The following is a 24,738-nucleotide window of genomic DNA, read 5'->3' as shown; positions in this document are numbered from 1 at the left end:
GAGTGCTGGGAACCAAGCTGGTTCTTGGGAAAATCATCAAGCACTCTTAACTGCCAAGACATCTCTTCTCCTCGCTTGTTTGTTTCCCCTTCTCTCTGCCCCTCTCCCTCTCCTTCCCCCTCTGTCTCTCTCTGCTCTGTGTATGCATGTGCATGCATGAGTGTATATGCAGAGATCAGAAGACAGCTTGTGTGAATCTTTTCTCTTTCCCCCACGAGCGTCCCAGGGGTCAAACTGAAGTCACCAAGCTTGGCAGCAAGTGCTTTTACCTACTGAGCCATTCATTTTTCTGGCCCCATGGTTGATCGTCTTATTGGTGGTGAATATTTTTTGGTTTCTAATAATTGCCATGTATTGTTTCATGATTGACTACACATTTTATTTTCCTTAGGCCTGAGGTCACTGAGTCTTGTATAAAGACCGAGACTTCTAAAATCTCTCACTTTCTCTCCTGTGTTTTAAACATTAGCGCCTTTGCACATCTCATGGTTTCTATTTGCCTGATACATACCTTGTATTTATTTCTCAAAAACTGGGGATCAGGTTGAGGCGTAGTGAGCAGGTAGACTGAACACCTAGTGTGTTAAACCCTGGATCGAGATCCTCGGCATCACAAAAGCTAGGCATGGTGGCCCCATGCATTTACAACTGTAAAGAAAGAAGGAGGATCAGAAGTTCCAAGTCTTGCCTACATAGCTGCTACGTTGCCACCTTATTTACTGATATTTTCTTAAAATATGTTTTATAAAATATAAAGTTAATTCCACGCATGAAGAAACCTGTTACTAAATTGTAAGAATTCATGTCAGTGAATATATACTATACAAATAAAAATAACAAAAATATATAAAGCTTTATTAAATAAAGTTGTCATTTAGGGGCAGGAGAGGTGGCTGAGCAGCTAAGAGCGCTGGCCGTTCTTCCAGAGGACCCGAGTTCGGTTCCCAGCACTCACATAGTAGCTTACAATTGTCTGTGAGGCATCTAATGCCTTCTCCTGGTCTCTGTGGCACCAGGTACACACATGTGCATGGACATACATGCAGGCAAAACATCCATATATATAAAATAAATCTTTATATAACTATATATAAAACTAAATCTTTAAAAGCAAAATAAAAATATTTAAAAATAAAAGTTATAGGTTCATTTACCTGGTGAAAAATACTTATTTTCTTTACATTCAACGTTTCATTCCTTTCAATTGAGTCACTAAAAAACTGATCTGATGTGGGTTCATGTGGTTGCGCTGGTGTGTGTGTGTGTGTGTGTGTGTGTGTGTGTGTGTGTGTGTGTGTGTGTGTGTGTGTGTGTGTGGGCTGTTGCCCTATATGGCTGCGTCATCTGCCCCTCACTTCTGTGTGTGGAGGTGCCTCATGAGGAGGTGTCCTGGTGTAGCCTCTACTGCTGATATTGCCCTTCTTGCTACAGTCTCACTGACTGCTCAGCTCTCTCATGCTCCTGTCCTGACACAACTTCCAGAAGTGGAGAGCAAAGGCAAGACGGAATGGAGTCAGCATATTTCCCGATATACTAGATTAGGTTCATTTCCCTAATGTGCTTTTTATATCTATTATATTAATATTCTATCCTGACCAGAGGTTAAGCCGTCCATCACTGTCACATAAATCTGTGTAAATTGTGACTTTAGGAGCACGGTACCTTTTGTGGCCTTGAATGCGAGCGGCCTGCACTCTGTAACAGTTTGGTTTTCATTGTCCTCTCCATGTTTTTCAGTTAAGATCCCTGATGCAGCTTTTATTCAGGCAGCCCGCAGAAAACGTGAGCTGGCCAGGACCCCGGGGGACTATATTTCACTGGATGTAAACCATCCCTCCACCACTTCTGAGAGTAAGAGAAGCAATGGCGAGGACTCGGAGAGCGATCCTGATGACCACGAAAAAAGAATACTATTTACCCCAAAGCCTCAAACACTCCGACAGAGAATGGCTGAGGAATCAAGTGTGTATTTAACTTACTTACCAGTGCGTAAAGATCACGACCTTCTCATCATGGCAGCGAACCTTCCCTTCTCTCGTTACTGTGCTTTCTGTTATTTCTCAAAACTGATGTCGGAGCTGCCGCTCAGTTGGCAGAGCCTTGCCTAGTGTGTATGAAGCCTGTGTTTTCAGTCCCTGGACCACATCAACCAACTGATGGCTCATTCCCGTAATCTTAGCACATAGCGAGAGCCTGTCTTACCACCCTGCCCTCCCAACGCGCGCGCGCGCACGCGCACACACACACACACACACACACACACACACACACACAGTAGCACCAAGCTGAATCCCTAACACACATTTTTTTAGGAGTGTTGGTATTGATTATTATTAATATGGTCCACAATATCATACCTTTTAAATGTTAGGATTCTATCTTTTCATATTACCACACAATATATGCCGGATCCTTTCCTTGATTTTTGACAGGCAACAGAATTATACAGATTTTTTTTTTTTTTGCAATGTTGGGAATTATCATTGCCACCTTTTAGAAAGATGTTTTTTTGTTAGCATGAAAGGTTCTACAGAGATTATGGGTACCATATACTAAGATCTTCCCTACTAGAATGAAACTTTCATCTTGTCAGGAATGCTTAAGCTTCAGAGGACTTCTGATTTCTCGTGTATGTTTTACCACGGTTTTCTGCAAAACAAAACTGATCCTCCCCCCCCCGCCCCAGGAATTTCTTTTTGTGTTTAAGACAGCACCTCAGGTATCTAGGCTAGTCTCAGACTTACCATGTAATGACCTTGAATTTCTGGTCCCCCACTCCCTACCTCCCACGTACTGGGATTATATAGGTGTTTGCAACTACTTGAGACTCACCGAGTCCTGGGAATTGAATTTAGGGCTTCATGCATGCTAGTCAAGCACTCTGCCAACTGTGCTACGTCCTAGGCTTCCGGAATCTATTTTAAATGTTCACTTCTCAGGTGTGAATTAAGTCTCTTTTTCGTTTTAGAAAATCACATTTATTTATTTAAATTTTTATTGCCCTTTTTCTTACTTTATGTGTGTGAGCTCACACATTATCTGTAAGTGTGCGTGAGTGGGCATGGTTGGTCAGTGTGCACGTGTGGAGGGCCAGAGGATTAATTGCAGTAGGGGATTCTCTTCCATCATTGTTCTGGGTCCTAGGGATGGGCTGGGTCATTAAGCCTGGTGTCGGGTGTCTTTAACCATTGAGCCATCTTGCTAGTTCTATTTGCGTACTTAGTTTGTGAGTGAGTATGGATACACACATGCCACAGTGTAAGCGTGGCGTCAGAGGACAGCTTGTGGGAGTTGGTTTCTCCTTCTACCATGAGATTCCTCAGAGTTGAACTGGGTGTCAGCCTTGGTGGCAAATGTGCTTGCTGTGCCACCTCAGTGGCCCAAATTAGACCTCCTTAATGCAAACCAACCTTTCGTTCCCCCAGCCTCGTCCATATGGGAAACGGGGAGGTTGAAAGGGAGCGCTGATCCTGGGTCCAGTGTCTCCATTTGAGTTCTCATTAGGAAGCAGCGCTCTGACCTGTTACTTAGTTCTGAGTCGGTCTCCTTCTTAAAGTGAAGGTAACACTGGTTCTCCCTCCTGGATTATTATGAAGAGGAAACAGCACGTGAGGTGCTACTAAGCCTGCCTAAGATAACGCCCCGAGTCTGAGTACTGCCATCAGACTGGGAAAATACTGAGTTAATGTGTTTGTTCCTGGTTTTAATAGCAATCAGGAATGAAGACTTGAGTGAAGAGAGTCAGGAAGATGAAAGCGAGAACATCTGGGAACAGCAGCAGATGAGGAAAGCCGTCAGGATCACAGAGGTAAGTATTCTAGCCGTGAGCATCCTGAGGGCACTGTGACAAATTACCACAAGCCCTGTGACTTCATTTTTTCTTTAGAAATGTTGTTATTGTGGGGATGCCCATTCCACAGTGCATGTGTGGAGGTCAGAGGATAACTTTGTAGAATTGCTTCTGTCTTCTCAATGACATAAATTCTGGAGATCAGACTCAGATCTCCAAACACACATGTGCATGTGTGTGCCCATACGTAAATTAAATACACAGTAATTTTGTTTTAAGTAACCACACTGCTTACTAATATGAAGTGTGCTTCTGTTGGTGCTGCATGACTTCTCCAACACAGGGCTCAGGTTGGACACTGAAGTCTAGTTTCTTTATTGATCTTTATGTAGTATCTTTCCTAAAAGCCAGCTCCACAAATGTGGCTTCATCAGAGGTTACAGCTGTAGAGACTGGGGAGGCAGCTCAGTGGTTTAGAGCACTTGCTGCTCTTATTGAGGAGGACCTGGGTTCAATTCCCAGCATCCACATGGAGGTTTACAAACGCCTGAAACTTAGTCCTAGGGGATCTGATGCCCTCGTCTGGCCTCTGCGGGCCACCACATGCACTTGCTGCACAGACATGCAGGTGAAACAACTTTACACATTAAATAAAAAGTTTAAAAACAAAAGTTGCATCTGTGAATTCATTAGAGCTTGAAGTCCAGTAGATATTGGGGATGACTGTGTTTTCCTGGGCAATTCATAAGTCCCTGCTACATGCTTTTGAGTGTAATATAACATCTTCATGTACACTGAGAATGAACTCAGATTCTCTTGCATGACCCATCTTCCTTTCTGTCACCGTGGAACAAATAGAGCCACTTTGGAAGAAGGAACATCAGGGAGGAACTGCTTCCATCAGATTGGACTCTAGACAAGTCTGTGGACATTTTCTTGATTGCTGAATGATATGAGAGAGAGCCCCTCCCTGTGGGCAGTACCACCACTGGGCACTGGTCCTGGGTTGCGTAAGGAAGCAGGTTGAGTAAGCCATAGTGGGCAAGCCAGCAGGCCACACTTCTTCCATAGTTTCTGCTTCCCTTCTTGTTTAGAGGTTGGAGCCTCGAGCTTCCTTGTCTCCTTGATGACGGACTGTTGTTTGGAACTGTAAGTTGAATAAACCCTTTCCTCCCCAAGTTGCTTTTGACCAGCGTTTGACCCCAGCAACTGATGAGGAAACCCTGTTTCTACATAGTGCAAGTCAGTTCAGTGGTTGCCTAATATTCGTGAGAGTTGGCATATCATCATTTACTTGACCATCCTTCCTTTGATGAACATTTTAGAGACTTACTTACAGCAGGAATTGATTTTTCATGCTTGCAAATAAGAATCTAAATATTTACTATTTTCCTCCTCCTTTTCTTCACATAGGACTACTCCCTTGGAACGATTGCCAAGATAGCATCCCTAATCAAGGGAGGAAACCTTTCTTAGGTTTTTGCTGCTTATGTTTTACTGCTTTTCAAAGGAAACATCTCTCTGTTTCTGTGAACACTGTTAGGAAATGCCTCACTTCAGTCCTGCCATCTTGGGGTGCAGATTGCTTATTTCATTTGCGTCCTTACCCAGTGTGTGATGGCGACCTGTTGGAGGTCTGTCATTGATTCCCGTGGCTGCTTTAACAGCTCCCCATTGATTTGGTGGTAGTTTACACTAACAAAAGCCAGAATCAGAATATGAGCTGACCTGCATTTCTTCCAGAATCTCTAGAAGAGAATTCACTCCTTGACTCTTGTGGGTTCTGTTGGTATTCTTCAGCATGTGCCTGAATTTCTCATGGCGTCACTCTGCCGCTCATGAGGACCCAAGTTACTGTGGGCCCTTTGTGCATAATCAGATCCAGTCCGACTCCCCAGATGTATCTGCTGCCATGTAAGGCAACACTGACGTAAATGAAGTGTTATGGGGTTTCCATTAGCACATACCACAGCCAGTTACAGGGATGTGCGGTCTGTGGAGAGACAGCTGAGGAAAATCTCTGCAGTGAGCTTCTGTGCCACAAGTCTCAATGTAGTCCCAATGACACAGGGACATGCTAGGCAGTCAGTTTTGTAAAAAGTCCTCACAGGAGTGATCTTCCAGTGCATGACTTAGGGAGTTGGAACCTGAAGGGATGTCAGGACTGTTTGGGATTTGCAGGTTCGATTGGACATGGAAGAGGCTTGGTGACAACTGAGATGAGCTGCGACACCTGATGGAAAATAGAGGCGGTGGCTAAGTCTCTGGTCCATGTCTTCATGTTCCTGGTCTGAAGTCATGGACTTTGAGAGCCTGCTTTACACTGCAAGTGTGGTGGTGGTCATCATGCTTGGTCAGGGAGACTGGTGGGAGGGGCTGTAGGATGTTCTCTTAGGAAGGCACACTCTGCAGGTTCCCAACCCTGGCCTCCACAGTGTTACTCATTCACAGTTCTTCAAGAACTCCATGACTTTCCACAAATGCATCAGACTGTCAGCAAAGCCAGCCTTGAAACTTCAGGGAACTAACTGTCATGGAAGTCAGAACTTTGCAATTTGGCATGTCCGTATGAATTTAATAGTCTCAGGGCTAGGACTGTAGCTCAGTGAAAGTGCACCTACCTGCCTGGCATACATGAGGCCCCAGGTTCAGTCCTCAGTACAGCCACGCTGGGGGTGGAGTGGCTGGGGGCTGCAGTTGATTGGTTGTGTTCAATTGGTTTTGGCTTCTGTTTCTTTGGGACAGGGTCTCTGTATGCAGCCTTGGCTGCCCTGGGATCTTGTATAGATGAGATAGGCATCAACAGCATAGAGACCTTGCTGCCTCTGCTATCTGGGTGTGGCAGCTACCACAATGCCTTACTAGAAAAATAGGCATTGATATATTCTAAAATTGTTTGGAGATTTTTAGTTTCTCCATCTATGTTAGTTGAAAGTTTTGCTGGATATAGTAGTCTGGGCTGGTATTTGTGTTCTCTTAGGGTCTGTATGACATCTGCCCGGGATCTTCTGGCTTTCATAGTCTCTGTTGAGAAGTCTGGTGTAATTCTGTTAGGTCTGCCTTTGTATGTTACTTGATCTTTTTCCCTTATTGCTTTTAATATTCTTTCTTTGTTTTGGGCACTGGTGTTTTGACTATTATGTGACAGGAGGAGTTTCTTTTCTGGTCCAATCTATTTGGAGTTCTGTAGGCTTCTTGTATGTTTATGGGCATCTCTTTCTTTAGGTGAGGGAAGTTTTCTTCTATGATTTTGTTGAAGATATTTACTGGTCCTTTGAGCTGGGAGTCTTCACTCTCTTCTATACCTATTATCCTTAGGTTTGGTCTTCTCATTGTGTCCTGGATTTTCTGGATGTTTTGGTTAGGAGCTTTTTGCATTTTACATTTTCTTTGACAGTTGTGTCAATGTTTTCTATGGTATCTTCTGCCCCTGAGATTCTCTCTTCTATCTCTTGTATTCCGTTGGTGATGTTTGTGTCCATGACTCCTGATCTCTTTTCTAGGTTTTCTATCTCCCTTTGTGATTTCTTTATTGTTTCTATTTCCATTTTTAGATTCTGGATGGGTTTGTTCAGTTCCTTCACCTGTTTGATTGTGTTTTCCTGTGATTCTTTAAGGGATTTTTGTATTTCCTCTTTAAGGGCTTCTACTTGTTTACCTGTGTTGTCCTGTATTTCTTTAAGGAAGTTATTTATATCCTTCTTAAAGTCCTCTATCATCATCATGAGATGTGATTTTAAATCCAAATCTTGCTTCTCCGGTGTGTTGGGATATCCAGTATTTGCTTTGGTAGGAGAACTGGGCTCTGGTATTGCCAAGTAGTCATGGATTCTGTTAGGTTCCTGTGCTTGCCTCTCACCATCTCATTGTCTTTGGTGTTAGCTGGTCTTGTTGTCTCTGACAGTGGCTTGACTCTCCTGTAAGCCTGTGTGTCAATAATCCTGAAGACCAGCTTTCTCCCAGGGGGATCTGGGTACAGAACCTGTGTCATAGGGTCAACTCCAGGTGCAGGCAGAAACCAGAAGGATCCTGTCCCAGACTGCTCCTGGGTTCCTGTGTTCCTGAGGGCTTTAGGCAAGTCCCTCGGAGCAGAAGTGGTGGTCTTACCTCTGCTCTCAGGTGTGTCGGTTCTCCTTGGCAACTGGCTTTCAGCTCTGGGTGCAGGCAGAGACTGGAAGGATCCTGTCCCTGACTGCTCCTAGGTTCCTGTGTCCAGAGGGCTCTAGGCAGGTTCCTCTTGGGTCAGGAATGTGAGCAGAAGTGGTGGTCTCCCCTGAGCTCTTAGGATTGTCCACACTTCTGAGAGTCCAGCTCTCTCCCCCACGTGGTGTGGGACCTGGGAGACTTTTAATTTTTAATGATTTATTGTGATATTGCAAGCATGGGAATTTTACTTAGTTTGTATGGTAAAAAGTAATTGTTCACATTTTTTTAGGGACAAAATATAGACCTTCTCCACAGCAGTAAGTCTCAAACACTGAAGAAGTTTGATACTTCCATTACATTTGCACCAGTAAATTTGGAAATTATAAAGAAACAGTTAAATAATAGGTGAGTAATGCTTACTTTGTAATTTACATTGTCCTCAGTGATTAATACTAAAAAAGCATTATGTCCTTTCAATTATTTAACATTAATATTAAACAGATATTTAGGAAAAAATAATCTCTTATTTTACCATACAAACACAACAGATTTTCTTTTTCTTGTTGGTCTTAATGACAAGTACTCCTTACATGATTAAAATTAGTAATTAGATTTTTTTTTTTTTTTTACCTTCATATGACTGTAGGCATTTTTCTACCCTGCTGGGATTTGTCTTTAGAGACATGGTCTCAGTTTGTGTCCCAGCTGGCCTTGAATTCCTAGGTTACAGGAACCTCTGTGTGCTTGGACTGTGTCATAGCATGCTTACCTTCTAGGGTGTTAGATAGACACATCTCACGTCTGTTCTATAGTTAATCACTGTAGTGATTTCTCTGTTCTGTCTCATCTATGTATTGATATAATAGTAAACATGTTGCTTTATCGTTGCGTTTTGTTTTTTGAGGTAGGGTCTTTCTATAGTTCAAGCCAGCCTCAGACTTAACTGTGTAGCTGTGGCTGGCTTTGAATTCATGGCCCTCCTACCTTGACCCTCCTACTATTAGAGATAATGTGTGTGACTACATTGGCTTTTTGTGTGTGTGCATGTGGGTTTTGTTTGGTTTTTTGGTTTGGGGGTTTTGTTTTGTTTTGTTTTTAAGACAGAGTTTCTTTGTGTAGTCTTGGCTATCTTGGAACTCACTCTGTAGACCAAGATGTGCCACCACACCCAGCTTTTTGTTTGTTTGTTTGTTTTTTGTTTTAATACATTAACAGGAAAAATTCACCATGATTTTTACTTGTTTACTTGTATGATTTGGTATGGTTTCTTCTTAAAGCACAATTCCTTCTTTTTTTTTCTTTAATGTTTGGGCATTGATAATTATCCCAAGCAAACAGTAATTACCTAGTGACTGTGCACTTTCTACAAATAAGGTGTGTCCTGTCAGAAGCTGTTTTGTTTTAAGTATTTTATAAATGTACAGAGACTCTATTGTCTGCGGTCCCTGTGTTTATGAAATAGTATGTGTGATGGTCAGGGTTTAAGTAGCCTACGTGACAGTTTGTTACAAAGGGTGCATTCAGTTATGCTGCCTTTTAAAGAACATCTTCATTTTTTTTTCAGTGTGTATGTGACACACATGCACAGCACATGTGTGAAGTCAGAGCACTGCTTCGTGGAGTTGGTTCTCTCCTTGCATCTCTGTGGGGTCTGGGGATTAGACCCAGGGCATTAGTGCATTATCCCTGTGCCATCTCACTAGTCAAGATACGGTTCTTATACACCTGAGAATAGGTTCAGTTTTCCTGTATCATATTATAAATCAGCTTTAAAGTAATTCAGTTCCTTAGTCATACCATAGAACATGTCAGTGTAGTTGTTTAAATGAAGATATTTTTGTAGAAAGGTCACTTTATAATATTATGAGATAAATACTGGAAATCTTCAGGATCCCAGCGCTTGGCGTCTGTGTTCTGTGGGGTGGGCTGGCTCCAGCCCCCCTGTGTTGTGAGTGAAGCTTTATTGGAGCACAGCTCTGCCTGCCTGTTTAGTGCTTTCCGTTGGTGACAGCACAGCGATGAGTAGCTCCGAGAGCAGTTATGAAGCTCTGAAAGCTGAGGCTGAGGGTGTCTGCCCTTCTACAAAATAAAGCTCCGAACTCCTGGGTGCGTGTTCTGAAATGGTGGTGTTGGGTGAAGTTACTTCAACAGATCCGACAGTATTCCTGAAGCACGTTCATTATCATTGACTGGGGTTTTAATTAGCTTTCCTGAAAATGAAACAATTAAAGCTATTACTCTAGAATAGTTTATAAACCAGAACCCATATGGTATTTCTTGAGGGATTGTGTTTGAGAGACTCATCTCAAAGTAAGAATGACAAGTGGGTCAGTAATGTTTCAGTCACTCTGAACTAAGTAACTGCTACTTTTGTCTTTATTCTATTTTTTAAGAGGAAAATATATTTTAAATGTTTTTTTCTTTCTTTTTTTAATAAATGAGTATAAAATGGTACCAAAAAAAAAAAAAAAGAGTTGGTTTTCCGAAGGAAACTCTTTACTGCCAGTTTTTTTTTTCTTCTAGAAATCCCCTAGCTTGTGTATCTTATAGACGTACGTAGTATTTTACATTGCCCCACTTTTTTCCAAAAGCCATTATATACCTTGTGCACGCCTGCCTTTTCACATAACATACTGCTTAGAAACACTGCTAGAGCTAGCAGTGCTCCTGCTCGGGATCCCCTTGGGCTTCTGAGAGGGTCTCTCACTGGTCTGGTACTTTCCAAGCAGTTTGCTGGGGTTACAGTTGTGCCTCCATGCCACCCTCCCTGGGTGGCTTTGGAGCTCTCACTGAGGTCCTCCTGCTTGCAAGGCAGCCCTTTCCTGACTGAGCCTTCTCCCCAGCTCAGCTTGCACCTTTATCTCCGTGAAATAAGAGAAGTTTTTAGACATGTAGTGTATCTCCACAAAATTTAGAAAAGAGATAGACTGTTTATAGGCTAAAGGATTTCTTTTAAGGATCAGGTTAGCAGGATTAGTTGAATTAATTTTTAATTAAAGACCATGTACTTTGATAATATTTCATTATTTATTGATTTGCTAATTCTAAGGCATCCATAAAGTTCAAATGCTAATAGAATATATATTCCTGATTCTTTAAAAAAAATATATGTTTCATGTGTTTCTGTTGGCATGTGTTTGTGATAAATAACTTAATTTTAAAAGATAAACAGTCATTGAGTTGATGTGTGTGATATTCTCAAGAGCTGGACCAAGTCAGCTGTCTTCACTTTAGCAGAGTAGTGTGGGGTCATGCAACAGAGCAGATGGAATAAACCCATGAACAGCAAATTCTAATTACAAAATAATCACTCATGCATCAAAAAACAGATAAATTATACCAAACCATAACATGTTTAAGTGGTGTCAATGCCAGCTCACTCAGTTTTCCAGGCAAGACAACAGATTTGTGTAACAGTAAACACAGTGCTCCTTCCTTTCATATAAAACCTTTGGTTACTCTTGGAATTCACTTAATTGACAAGTTCTGGTCAATCTTAGCCCAAAGCCAAGTGATCTTTTTGATACATAGTGAATTCAAGGCCAGTTTGGGTTAAAGTGACACAGTTTCAAGAAAAAAATTAAATAAAATTTATAAATCCTATGGCCACCTTGTGTTTCTAAGTCACTGGAGATGTTCTTTTTTTTTAATCTTTCCCTCTTGAGAACAGTAATTGTGTTCTCTCTAGCTTCACAAGTCTAATAAATCAAGGTTTATACAGTAATCATTTTCTCTGTGTTTGAAATCATCTTTATTAGAATGCTGCTTAAAAGGCAAAGAATGAAAAACGAAACTTTTATTTTTATTTTAGATTAACATTACTACAGGATTCTCATCGCTCACACCAGAGAGAATATGAAAAATATGAACAAGACATCAAGAGTTCAAAGACAGCTATTGAGAAGCTTGAGAGTGGACCAGATCAAGCTCTAAACTACAAATTCTACAAAGGCATGAAAATTTATGTGGAAAATATAATTGATTGTCTAAATGAAAAGGTATGTATAAATATGCATGAAGAGAGACTCCCCTTACCCCCATTAGTCAGTCAGTAAAGAAGAGACAGGCTGGAGAGAGATTCAGTGGGTAAGGTACTGTGTAATCGTGAGGTCCTGAGTTTTGATTCCTAAAAGCAAGTAAAAGAGGCAATAGTGGTGTGGGTTTTCAACAGGTTCTTAACTGTGTAATCCAGAGAGACTCATAATTCCCCTGCCTCAGCCTCTGAGTTCTGGGACTACAGTTATATGCTACTACGCACATTTTACCATGGTATTGAGCATTCTCTTGATGATAGACATGGCCCAAAGTATTCTCCAGAATGATGGTGGTTTATTGCTTTGCTAGATTAGTAAAAATGAGTTTTGTAAAATGTTAATCTTTGATTATAGAAAAGACCTTTGTATGATTAGCTGTATGTAATTTTGCCTGTGAACAAGGCCACAGTCTGAAGCCTAGTCTGTCTTAGGGTTTGCTATGTAGCCGAGGTTAGCCTTATACTTGTGGATTATCATGTCTAAGCCTCCTGAGTGCTGGGATTTCAGGTGTGTGAGTCACTGTGCCTTGTGTAGAACTTTTTCTTTTAAATTCTCTGAGTCCTTTGCCTTGGTTCATACTGGGGATTTTTTTCTCTTGATTTTTAGTGAATTTAAACAAATTTTTATGGTTTAAGACATTTTTTATTTAATTTGTATGAGCATTTTTGCCAGCATGTACATTTGTGCAGTATGTGCATTCAGTATCTGGAGTCCAGCAGAGAACATCAGATCCCCTGGAATTGGAGTTACAGATGGTCGGCCGCCATATGGATGCTAGGAACTGAAATTGATCTGGAAGAGCAGCCGGTGCTCTTAACCACTGAGTCATTTCTTTTTCGGCTCCTACTTTAGAATGTTTAATGCTTATTCAGTATGATCTAAAATTTACACTTTTGTTTGTGATGGTTTTAATATGTTTGTATGTTTAAAATTTTTACACTAGCAGATTTTTAAATCTCTCATTTCACCTTGTGTTTTGTGCACACTCAGTGCTGATGTGGGATCCTCTGTGTTCTGTGCACACTCAGTGCTGATGTGGTATCCTCTGTGTCTGTGCATCCTCTGTGTGTGGGATCCTCTGTGTTCTGTGCACACTCAGTGCTGACACCTCTGTGTGTTCTGTGCACACTCAGTGCTGATGTGGGATCCTCTGTGTTCTGTGCACACTCAGTGCTGACTTGGGATCCTCTGTGTTCTGTGCACACTCAGTGCTGATGTGGGATCCTCTGTGTTCTGTGCACACTCAGTGCTGATGTGGGATCCTCTGTGTTCTGTGCACACTCAGTGCTGATGTGGGATCCTCTGTGTTCTGTGCACACTCAGTGCTGATGTGGGATCCTCTGTGTTCTGTGCACACTCAGTGCTGATGTGGGATCCTCTGTGTCTGTGCACACTCAGTGCTGATGTGGGATCCTCTGTGTTCTGTGCACACTCAGTGCTGATGTGGGATCCCTTTATTACCTTTTTGCAAGGCACTTTATTTAAATCCCGGAACTTTAAGAGAAAAAGATTGCTAAAGTAGTTAAATTTGATTTCCTATATCTATTTTATCCAGAAAATATTGCTTTATCCACACGGTGTCATTTGGTATTTGCTTTCTGGGTTTGTTTTTTTTTGTTTGTTTTTGGTTTTTGTTTTGTTTGGTTTGTTTTTGTTTTTTTTTTTTTAAGTGTAAATTTCTCTTCATTCGTCCTTGAACTCCACTTTTAAAATCATACCGGCCTACATGGGGTTGCCTGTATCCCTGGAAGCAGCAGTAAGCCTCAAGAATGACATAACTGCTCCCTAAAAAGGAGGATTCCAGTTTCATCTAGTCACACATTCTGGAGCATAGCCCTCTTCTCTGTCCATAGTGACTCTCTTCCATTTTATGAAGTTTATTCTGGTGCGGCACTCAAACCCAGGGCCTTCGACATGCTCAGCAGGCACTGTACACTCAGCTCTAGCCCAGCTCCGTTCTTCAGCTTTTCAGATTTTTACCAGCTTCTTCTAGTATCTCCTTGCTGTCTGTCTGCATTTCCCCCTCACCTTTCTCTGACAAGGTCCTTCCTTCTACCCATCCCTCAAGCACATGCTCCTCACCCCTTATCATTTGGTTTCATAATGTGTGATACTTGCACTGATATTGGAACTATTTATTCAAGAATTGAATGTATACATATGATTACAAATAATGCTTTTTATCCTTTTTATAATTTATTATTGATGAACTGCAAAATTTGGCTTTTGTGTTTCAGATTAGCAGCATTGTGGAACTAGAGTCATCCATGTACACACTGCTTTTAAAACACTCAGAAGTACTTTTGAAACGCAGGCAAGATGAGCTAAAATGTGAATCCTCATATTTGCAACAGTTATCACGTTAGTGTTTTATTACATTTCATCACTTGTTGAGCTAAATTGCCATATGGAGAATAAAAATATTTTTAGAGTTCTGTGTTTTAAAAAAAGCTGTTTAGTTGGGGTGGGGGTTACTATTGCTGTGAAGAAGCACCATGACCAGCAGCGAGTTAGGGAGGAAAGGGTTTATTTTGCTTACACTTCCGTGTAACAGTTCAAGCACAGAAGGAATCTGGAGGCAGAGCTGATGCTGAGGCCATGGGGTTGCTGCTTACTAGTTTGCTTTCCTGCTTCCTCAGCCAAACCCAGGGATAGCCCCACCCACAATGGGCTGGGTGCTCCCCATGAATCACTAACTAAGAAAGTGCCCTATGGGCTTACATACAGACAGACCTTCTGTCTTAAGTATATTTTTCTAGGTATGTATGTGTGCCTGAGTATATGTAAATGCATTACCATGTGTGCAGGAGTGTTCAGAGGTCAAAAGGGTGTAAGTTTCCCTGGGCCTGGCAGACTAGACACTTAAAAGCTCCTGTGGGTGCTTGGAACTGAACCCTGGTCATCTGGAAAAACAACTAGTGCTCTTAACTGCCGAGCCATCTCCCCCGGCCCCTCGACACAGAGTATTTATGTGCCATTCAATAAGCAGAGTAATTGGAAATGACTCCCCAGCAATCGAGCTCTGTAGGTGAAGGGCTGCACGACTGGTGGGTCTCAGCAGAGTTGGTAAGGAGTGGCACTCGGCTTCCTCACACCACATTGCCACTGCACTTGTGTCTTAGCACGATGCTTAGGGAAGGAGATCCTCTGTGGTGTGGCTGACAAGAGTGAAGTGACTGTCAAGCTCCCTCCCACATTTGGTCAGCTATAAACACTGCAACGTGCTGAAATGGACGGGCCATAGTATAGGTACGATGTTGGCGGTGTAAATATCTCTAGTACACGATGATGGGGGAAACGGCTCGAAAAGAGAGACACCTGCTCTGGTAAGTGACATACACCGGCAAGGCCCGTGGGCTTGATGGCTGTGAATACTGATAGGTAATGGGCGTTACGTTCTGTGGCATAACAAATGTACACTATGAGACAATACGTGTTCTTGTACACACATGAAGTCACCTGTTCAGTGATTCACTGTTTTGAGACTAGTACAAAGCTAATTTTGTGAATTAACAGGCAAAGATGAGACATCGGCAAGTGGAAGCTTGGCTCTGGATGAAAAGGATCAACGGATTTTAGAAGAGATTGAAGCTCGAAGGTGTGTATTTGAAGTGCAGACTTACACACTGAGCAAGGACTTAACACACTGAGCAAGGACTTAACACACTGAGCAAGGACTTGCCACTACTTCCGTAGAATCAGCTGTGTGGTAGTCCCAGTTTTCAAGCGTGATGTAAACCCACAGCTGAGTTAGTCCCGCTGGCCTCCCGCAGGAACAGACTGGGCTCAGGAGGGCCGGTGAGGTGGCCATTGCTGGGAGGGTTGCTTTGAACTGGAAACCACCTCTAGCTAGTGGACTCTCCCTAACGAACCTTTACATTCAGAGGATGACCCAAGCGGGGCATTAGAACCAAAGCAGCTGAGGAAGCAGAGAGTGTCTGAGAGTAGTGACATACATGGTGCCATCCAGTGACGTGTCATTATAAAATAGTAACATTGTGATTACTTTATTGCACAACACAGGGAGCAGAGAAGACAGGCAAGGGTGCTGTCGGGCAACTGTGACCATCAGGAGGGGACATCTAGTGATGAAGAGCTGTCTCCTGCAGAGATGACTAACTTCCACAAGCGCCAAGGTCACTTTCCAAGATTCTAACCTATTTTGAAATGTTGAAATAGCGGGGAAGGCTTTGTTGTGGCCTCTTTTAAATCTATATTACTAAAACAGGAAAATTCAAGCAAAGTGGAAACATCTTCCTGTAAGATGGCTGCCTCGGGAAAGGGGGCGGTGTGAGCTCCTGCTCCCACGGCTCTTGGCTGCCGCTGGGTTACAGTGGGCATTGTGACTGCGCTGTTTCCTTATGTTGTACCATCTGTAACTAAACAGCTAAGTCACTGAGGCTGCTTTAAAGACCACGTGATTGTGATGAACTCGCCTTAAAGGCATCACGAAGCTGATTAAACCCTCAAACCCAGCAGAGCATCTCAGTGAACGTTGCAGCCAGCACGGTGGTTCTGAAGCCTCTTAGGTTTCTTACTTTCACCATCAGTCATGTTTGTTTTTCAAGGTGTTTCGTTTCGTTTTTGTAAGGTTTATTAGAGGTGTAGATGCCCCTGTTGGACAGATTGGGCAGGACCCAGTGTGCCTGTCCTTCAGAGTGTGGCAGTGATTGGAGTTGTTGCACCTTGAATTGGTGTGGATGATGTGGAGTACTAAGACTTGGGCTCTGTATCCTTTTAGTTCCCGTTTCATTTACCTGTCCACCACACGTGCACTCATGCACACACAAAGGAAGAAACTGATAGAACTGACACTAGAAAGGCATGTATGTAACTCTGTGTCCTCTTTCACAGCTGCGTGCCGTTTACCTGTATTATTATCCCCTAATATTGCCCTTTCTTGCTCTCCTTTCTAAATGTTACACTGTACCTGCACTCGATATCTGTGCAGTGTAGGCTAGGATCTGTACAGGAGACAGAACAGAAGGTCTCAGGTTCTTCCTGACATTGGATGACTCTCTTAACAGTATACATTCTAAGTTCATCCATTTTCATGCAGACTTCGTGATTCTGTCTTTCCTTAGCACTGAATAGTATTCCATGTTGTACGTACACCAGGGTCTCAGTGTCAGTTCAGATGAAGATGCGCTCCTTGGTTGGTTCCATTTTCCAGCTATAGAGCATCAGAAATCAAAGTGCCCATCTCTGTGGTAGGGTATGGAGATCTCTAGATGTGTGCTTAGGATTAAAATTGCTGGGCCATTTCTAATTTTTTGAGGAACCTCCAAGCAGACACCACCAGTGAATAAGGCTCCTTTCCCTCATCTTCTCCAGCATTGGCTACTGGGTTTTTTGATGGCCTTTCTGACTGTGGTGAGGTAGAGTTACAAAGTAGTTTTAATTTGTGTTTCCCAGTAGTTTGGGGTGTTCTGCAGCCTTAAAACTTGTTATCGGTCTTTCATGTTTCTTCTTTTGAAACTGTTCAGTTCAGTAGCTCACTTGTTGTTGGGCAGTTTCGTTTCCTTGGTTTTTAATTTCTGTGGGTCTTGGTAAGTTCTAGATCCTAAGCCTGTGTCTGAGCACAGCCGGTCAGGCTTTTCTCCTGTTCTGTGGGCTGTGTACTCTGCTGATGAGTGAAACTACTTACAATGGTCTGAGAAGGCTGGTAGTGCAGCTCTTTAAAAGATTCTGGGCTTTGCTGTTTACTAGATCCAATGGAAAGGGGCCTTTTTCCTTGCCTGCCTCAGTTCAGTTGTTTGCCTGCCTGCTTTGTTTAAATCAATGTATCTTCTCTGCCTTAAAGGGAAGAGGGCAATGGTAATGAAACGAGACAGTGAGTGTATGGTATATTGGCATATAGACAGCTACTCAATACATGGTACGCTTTCTTAGTGTCAATAATATGACTTTCAGTATTAAAGTGACTTTAAATAAAATGAATATATGAAATAGAAAATTTCCCAGCCCAGCTGGTTAAGTAGCAACTCGTGACTGTTGGTAAGAAACAGGCTTAAACTGCATAACATAAAGAGACTTACTTTGTTTGCAGGTGACATTTTACAGGATTGTAAGAAAGTTTTTGAAGATGTGCATGATGATTTTTGTAACGTCCAGAATATTTTATTGAAATTTCAGCAGTGGCGAGAAAAGTTTCCTGATTCCTACTACGAAGCCTTCGTTGGTTTCTGCTTACCAAAGCTTTTAAGTCCCCTGATACGAGTTCAGTTGCTTGATTGGAATCCTCTTAAGGTATCAGTGTTTAACATGTGACTGTCCTGGTCATGTCAGCTGCTTTTGCCCTTGCTGTCAGGTTAGGTCTAAAATATCACAACCTCAGCCTGGCAGGATGGCTCAGTATACAAAGTGCTTGCTGCCAAGGGTTATGGCCTCGGTTTGGACTCTGAAACCCATGTGATAGAAGGAGAGAATTAATTTCCACACGTTATCCTCTGGCTTCTACACATGCCATCTCCCACTTGCACAGATTAGTAAATAAACATTACAAAGTAAAAATGAAATCATTTGCCCTTAAAGTTGTAGATAAAATTTAGAGCCCTGGAACAACTGTCTGGAAATGTATCTGAACTGTATTGCTTGGGACACTTACATGATGTCGGGGGGTGGGTAGTGGTAAGGAAAGAGATAGACAGACAGACAGAGACAAGCTGGAGTAAAACCTAGGGCCTTCTATGTGCTAAACAATCATCAAACCGTTGTGCTACATCCCCAGCCATCTTTTGCTCTATTCTTAAGGCATAGAAGACCAAACATTAATAATTCAAACACATTTTAATACCCTTGCAGTGTGTGGAAATGTCCCCAGAACTATGTAATACTGAGTTTGGTTAACATTATGTAGTACTGAGTTTGACTTGCAAGCCTGTTTTGAGGATTATGAGGATGGAGATAACTCATTTTTGAAAACAGTAGGAAGCGTGATATACAGAAGGTAATTTGGAGTTGTTTTTTGTTTATTTGTTTTGTTATGTTTTGTTTTATTTGTTGAGACAGGGCTTCTCTGTACAGCCCTGGCCGTCCTGGAACTGACTGATCAGGCTGGCCTCAAACTCAGAGATCTGCCTGCTTCTGCCTCCTGAGTGCTGGGATTAAGGGTGTGCACCACTACCACCTGGTGGGAATGTGGAGTTTTAAAAATGCTTTATTACATTTACTTGTGTGTGTGGTGGGGTATACACATGCCACGGCATGCATGTGGAGGTCAGAGGTCAGCATATGGGAGTTGATTCTCTCCATTATATGAGTCTCAAGGATCCACCTTAGGTCATCAGACCTGGCAGCAAGTACCTTTACATCCCAGTCATCTCAGAGACTTGAAAGTAGTGTTTTAGGAAGCCACTAGAAGTAGTTAACCTGGAAGAAAGAGAAATAAAATATAGAAGACTATTTATATAATCAAAGTTCAGGGTGAGCCTGACAAAGGGATGCTGGATTATAAGTGTGTCACAAAATAAGAATTAGTAAAATAGGGAGGAGCTCTAACTCTCCATGTGCAGACCCTCCAAGGCCTGGATCCTGCGCTGAAGAATGGGGCTCTGTAAGGAAAGCTCTCAGCAAGAGCTTACAGAGTAGATGGTGGAGAGTGTCAGTGTCTCTTCCTTGGCCTTACGCATGTGTCTTCAGGCTTCCTGGGACCACAGCACCGTCCCAAGTTAGAGCAAGGTCATTGCTATGGAACTGTTAGGGAGTGTGTGGGCAGCACCTGGGGTTAGCCATTCTGGCATTTCATTGATCTACAAATAGTAATAGCCTTTGCTGTTTGCTGATTGGCTAACAAGCTAAACCACATGCACATTACACATTTATTCTTAAGTGAAAGGACTGAAGTCAGTTTTGCTTGAGGCAGTTGAATGAATTTTACCAGTGAATCTGTAGCAGTTCCAAATGCCTAACTCAAAGATGTTATTTCACTCCCGTCAGAGAGCCGCCATTGCTGGTCTCTGAACGTCCTGGCGCACAGTGGGCCATTGCCGCATTTTTGTTGTACGGATGGATGCATGAAACACAGTTCTTAGTTATTCTGCCTCAGTGCTGTATACATAGTATTAAAATACATGATGGTTCTCTTTGAGCCTTAGGAAAAATCTAGGGATTTTGGAAAAAGTTAACTTAGAAAATACACACATTTAAGAATGTAAAACTTTCATTATCTCATCTCATAGGTGGACTCCATAGGTCTAGACAGGATGCCCTGGTTCACAGCCATAACAGAGTTTATGGAGAGCAGCATGGAAGATGGAGGAAAAGAAGATGGTTCCGATAAAAAAATCTTGTCTGCTGTCATCAACAAAACAGTTATTCCTCGCCTCACAGGTATCCCTGGTAATTGTGATTCTGTTAGAACTTTGGAGATACAGGAAATACTGTGTGTGTTAAAGAGCAATAGATTTCAGGTCGGCCTGGTTGGAAAATGCTTGTTTGTGCAAATGTCGGCTGTCATAGCAGTAATGTAGTATTTGACCAGAGTATTTTTACATATTCCAGAGAAGTGAGTTTTGAACTTGGCTACACTTGGAAGGACTTATTCTAGACAATGGTTTTCTGTTTAACTCTTGTGCTTGAGCCATCCGTCCTGTGGCTAGAGAACATCGGTTCTGTGCGTTCTGAAGACAGCAGTCCCAGGGGTGCTGAAGGATGCATTGTTGTACAGGGGAGCAGGAGAACATGGAGGATGTTTCTGACTCAGTTAACTTTTCCTGACTTGGGAATCTGAAGGAGGCGGCATCTGGTGGCTGTGCTGCGTTGGTGCCAGTCCCTGGGTGTGGTGTTCGATGGGTGGCTGAGTGTACCATCAGAGGGGTTCAGGCAGGCGGCAGCTGGGTGTGGGTGGCACTTCATACCTCAAAGTGATGTGCAAGAAGGAACGAGAAGGATATTACCTCAGTCCTAAGGTCCTTTTTAGCATTTAAAAGCCACAGAAGTGACAAGTATCAGCAAAGACCAGAGAGGATACCAGGAGGACTGCATCCCAAAATCAAAGAAAGTATTTCCAGGGAGAAAGGTGGGGGCTCAACTCTTTGTGATTGTTGACAGTAGTCACACAGTATTAAAATCAACCTTTAGAGCTGGCTTAGGTGCAGAGGCCTAGTTGAAAGGATTCCTGGAGCAAACAGGAAGAAAAATATGAGGTAGACATCCAGACAGCACTTTGAGGAATTTTGTTTTAAAAGGAAAGGGAGCAGTGGACAGTGCTGGAGTGAGGGCTAGGGGAGCAGTGGACAGTGCTGGAGTGAGGGCTAGGGGAGCAGTGGACAGTGCTGGAGTGAGGGCTAGGGGAGCAGTGGACAGTGCTGGAGTGAGGGCTAGGGGAGCAGTGGACAGTGCTGGAGTGAGGGCTAGGGGAGCAGTGGACAGTGCTGGAGTGAGGGCTAGGGGAGCAGTGGACAGTGCTGGAGTGAGGGCTAGGGGAGCAGTGGACAGTGCTGGAGTGAGGGCTAGGGGAGCAGTGGACAGTGCTGGAGTGAGGGCTAGGGGGTTTGGAGCTAGAAGATAGTGCAGTGTTTAAAACTCTTGCCCTCAAGTGAGGACCAGCACTCAGATCCCCCAGAACCCACATAAAAACATGGTAAGCATGGTGGCTGGCGTGTAGTATCATGTTTGTAACATGGAGACAGAGGATCTCAATAGCAAGGTGGATGGCCAGTCTCGCAACCATCAACCTCAAGCTTCACACGCACGCATGTGTGCTCATGTGCATACACGCACAGTCAAGCACCCACACACATGTCAGCATGCATACATAGCATAAGGGTAGGGAGAAGAAGTAAATAGAAAGATCCTTCAACTGAAAGTAAGAACTAGGAAAATCAACCAGGCAAGCAGCAGGCAAGGGGACTAATGGCGGCCTAATATGGAGGCTTATTGAGTTTTGGGAATTTAGTTTGGTATACCTTTCTTTAAAGCTACATTTAGCTGCACATTACAGGAAGAGTTTGTGAGAAGTAAATTTAGCTAGGAGTGGGTTAACCTGCAGGTATAGCAAAACCCAAGGAGGAAAAACTGCTGAGGGTGTGTGCAAAGAGGGCATGGTAACAGTAGCGATCTGGAGTGTATACAAATGGGAAACGTCATCATTAGCTGTGGGTGTGTATCTTGATGTGGTGTGGACAGGGTATGCTAAAGACCGGCTGTTTGTACATGATCTAGTAGCTTGTGTAACCACTGAAATGTGTTTCAGATTTTGTAGAGATGATCTGGGATCCCCTGTCAACCTCGCAGACAAGAATTTTAACAGTGCACTGCAGAGTGGCTTTTGAACAGTTTGCTTCTGAAACTGAAGTCAGTAAAAGCAAACAGGTAATGACATCTGCGGACTTGAGGTTAGCTCAGTGACACAGTGCTTGCCTAGCATACGTGCGACCCGAGTGCAATTTCCAATAGCACAAAAGTAAATAAATAATGTAGACTTGTCAGATTCCATTACATGGTGATATTACTCTTTCTTCTTAAGTCAGAATTCAAAGAATTTAAAAGATGGGATAAAACAAAAAGAGTTTTGTTCTTGATGTTCTAAAAATTGATATAGGACTCTTAAAATATATGGTACTTAAAATTAAATGGAAAAAGAAATAAAACACTATTTTTCAGGAAAATTGCGATGGGGCTACATCTCCAGATTTGCAAACAGCTAAAAAAAAAATAAGAGTAACACAGTGTAGTAAGAATGGCAGATGTGTACACACACACACACACACACACACACACACACACACACACACACACACACACACCCGTCTCTTGGCATCCCTTCCTCTTCCCATCTTTTTGTTTTGCTTTATTTTGTGACCATCTGATTGTAACCAGGACTGTGCACCCATGGATTTAGCACTCTCTAGTGTAGCATTATGGACTCCAGTAATTGTCCTTTCCCGGGAACTTGTCAGCTGCCAGGAGTTCATCAGGGAGGGGCCAGGCCCTGTGGCCTCTGCCACCCATGATTGGCTCTTGACAGGCTCAGTCTTGTATAGGCAGCCTCTGCTGCTCAGATCTCATGGTTGCATTGGCTATGCCATGTCCTGAGGATGGCATTTTCATATCTCTTCTCCCTGTGTTCTGCTCTTACATTGTTTCCTTTCTCTCTTCCTGGCATTCCTTTACGAGGGTGGTAGAAATGTCCTATTTAGGGCTGAGCACATGGGTCTCTGCATTTACCGTTATTTACTGCAAAGATGAGCTTCTCAGGTTAAGTGTGAGTACCATTTGTCTATGGGTATAAGCATAAATATCTAGGCTGTAGTTTGATGCCAAGTCAGTAGCTAAACCATAATGGGGAGGTTGCCCTAGGGTCTATGATCTCCACCACTGGGTTTCTAGTGTCAGATGACCATCTTATTCCGTACAGAGTTGAGTACAAGGTCATGAGCTGTATTACAGCAATTCCATTTCATTGTGTATACCTATAAAGTATTCTTACACACACTGAGACTTCTGCAGGGTATTTTACAGCATCATTAAGCACAATGAACCCCCTAAGTGGAAACCATCAAATGTCTCCCGAGTAGTATTTATGCAACAGAATGCAGTTTAGCAGTGAAAGTGATTTAGTGCATCTCCTAAGTTTCTTACAGCATTGTAACATCTGGCTCTAACTGCAGACCAATTTGCACTGTTAAAATTACTTGATTTAGCTGTTTTATTTCCAATTATGGGTTGCTGATGCTTTTCAAAATTTTTAATAGGATTTACTTAAATCTGTTGCTGCAAGAATGAAGAAGTCAATAGAAGATGATGTTTTTATTCCTCTATACCCAAAGAGGTAAGAGTTCTCCGTGGTCGTACTGTTTGAAATAACTTTTCTTTTGTGGGGAGTAGGGTGGTGTCCTTGAACTGTGTACGGAGTTGAGAATGATTTTGAACTCTTCATTCTGTATTCCTGCCTCCACCTCCCAAGTGCCAGAACTAGAGCCATGTGCTGTCATGCCCAGCCTGGAAAGAATACGGACCTGTTTAAGGATGTAATGCTAAAGGCACTACAGTTGTTTCTAAACACAATACACACACTGTATTCAGATGCAGACTGAGATTTCAGCAAACATGTCTCTAAATTTCCTGTGTGCCATATATGATGCCTAGCACTTGGACATTGTGTGCTTGAGTGCTTCTTGTGTTTACATTTATCCTAGCATCAGGAGGTTGTAGCTTAGAGAAGAACATAGATTCGTGGCTCCAGTGTTTCTGGGTATTTGACCTGGGCCCTTGCTGTGTTGTTGGCATCAGTATGAGGAGGCAGAAATCAATACAACCCTACATGACAGCAGGATGACGAAGGCAGTGCTAGGACAGAGCAGTGACGCGTGTGCAAAGGAGCCTAGCACAGCCTAGCGCACCACAGAAGGTCAGGACACTGCAGCAGGGAACTCTGTTAATCTTAGGAAGCAGGAGGCTTGATTATGGCCATATTCTTAGGAGTGATGACGTCTGAGCTGTAGTCATCCAGTGATACTCCTAGGAGTGAAGTTGGGTGGGAGACAGGAAGGGACTTGGGGCTTTCTGATTTATTTGAGTCAAAAAGAGATACCTGCAAATAAAAATATGCCCCACTAAGTTTTGTTCTGCACTATTTTAAGTAACTAATATGTTCACACAGTTCAAAATCTGAGTGCAGTTTACTTATATTTAAGGCAGTCATTTCTGAGCCCTTCGACTAAAGTCAAGTGTGTCTTTAAAATAAAAAAGTTGCTTATTTTTAATTTATATATTGCGAGCATTTGCCTGTGTGTATGTATGTTTCACATGAGCGAGCGCCTGGTG

General features: G+C 42.7%; 1 protein-coding gene across 1 annotated transcript in view; it reads left to right on the top strand.

The window, feature by feature from the left end:
- Positions 1–24,738, top strand: part of Gcfc2 (GC-rich sequence DNA-binding factor 2) — a 38,425-nt gene that overhangs the window by 5,286 nt on the left and 8,401 nt on the right. Inside the window, exons 3-13 of the mRNA XM_032906309.1 lie at positions 1,738–1,962; positions 3,711–3,808; positions 8,226–8,341; positions 11,748–11,934; positions 14,208–14,331; positions 15,487–15,568; positions 15,994–16,106; positions 18,020–18,219; positions 20,151–20,301; positions 22,166–22,284; positions 23,667–23,743. Of these exons, the coding sequence (XP_032762200.1) occupies positions 1,738–1,962; positions 3,711–3,808; positions 8,226–8,341; positions 11,748–11,934; positions 14,208–14,331; positions 15,487–15,568; positions 15,994–16,106; positions 18,020–18,219; positions 20,151–20,301; positions 22,166–22,284; positions 23,667–23,743 (1,492 nt within the window). The remainder of the gene's footprint in view (positions 1–1,737; positions 1,963–3,710; positions 3,809–8,225; positions 8,342–11,747; positions 11,935–14,207; positions 14,332–15,486; positions 15,569–15,993; positions 16,107–18,019; positions 18,220–20,150; positions 20,302–22,165; positions 22,285–23,666; positions 23,744–24,738) is intronic.

The sequence above is a fragment of the Rattus rattus genome, chromosome 6 (genome assembly GCF_011064425.1).
Source record: "Rattus rattus isolate New Zealand chromosome 6, Rrattus_CSIRO_v1, whole genome shotgun sequence".
Lineage (NCBI taxonomy): Eukaryota > Metazoa > Chordata > Mammalia > Rodentia > Muridae > Rattus > Rattus rattus.
This window is presented reverse-complemented; position numbering and strand designations above follow the sequence as displayed.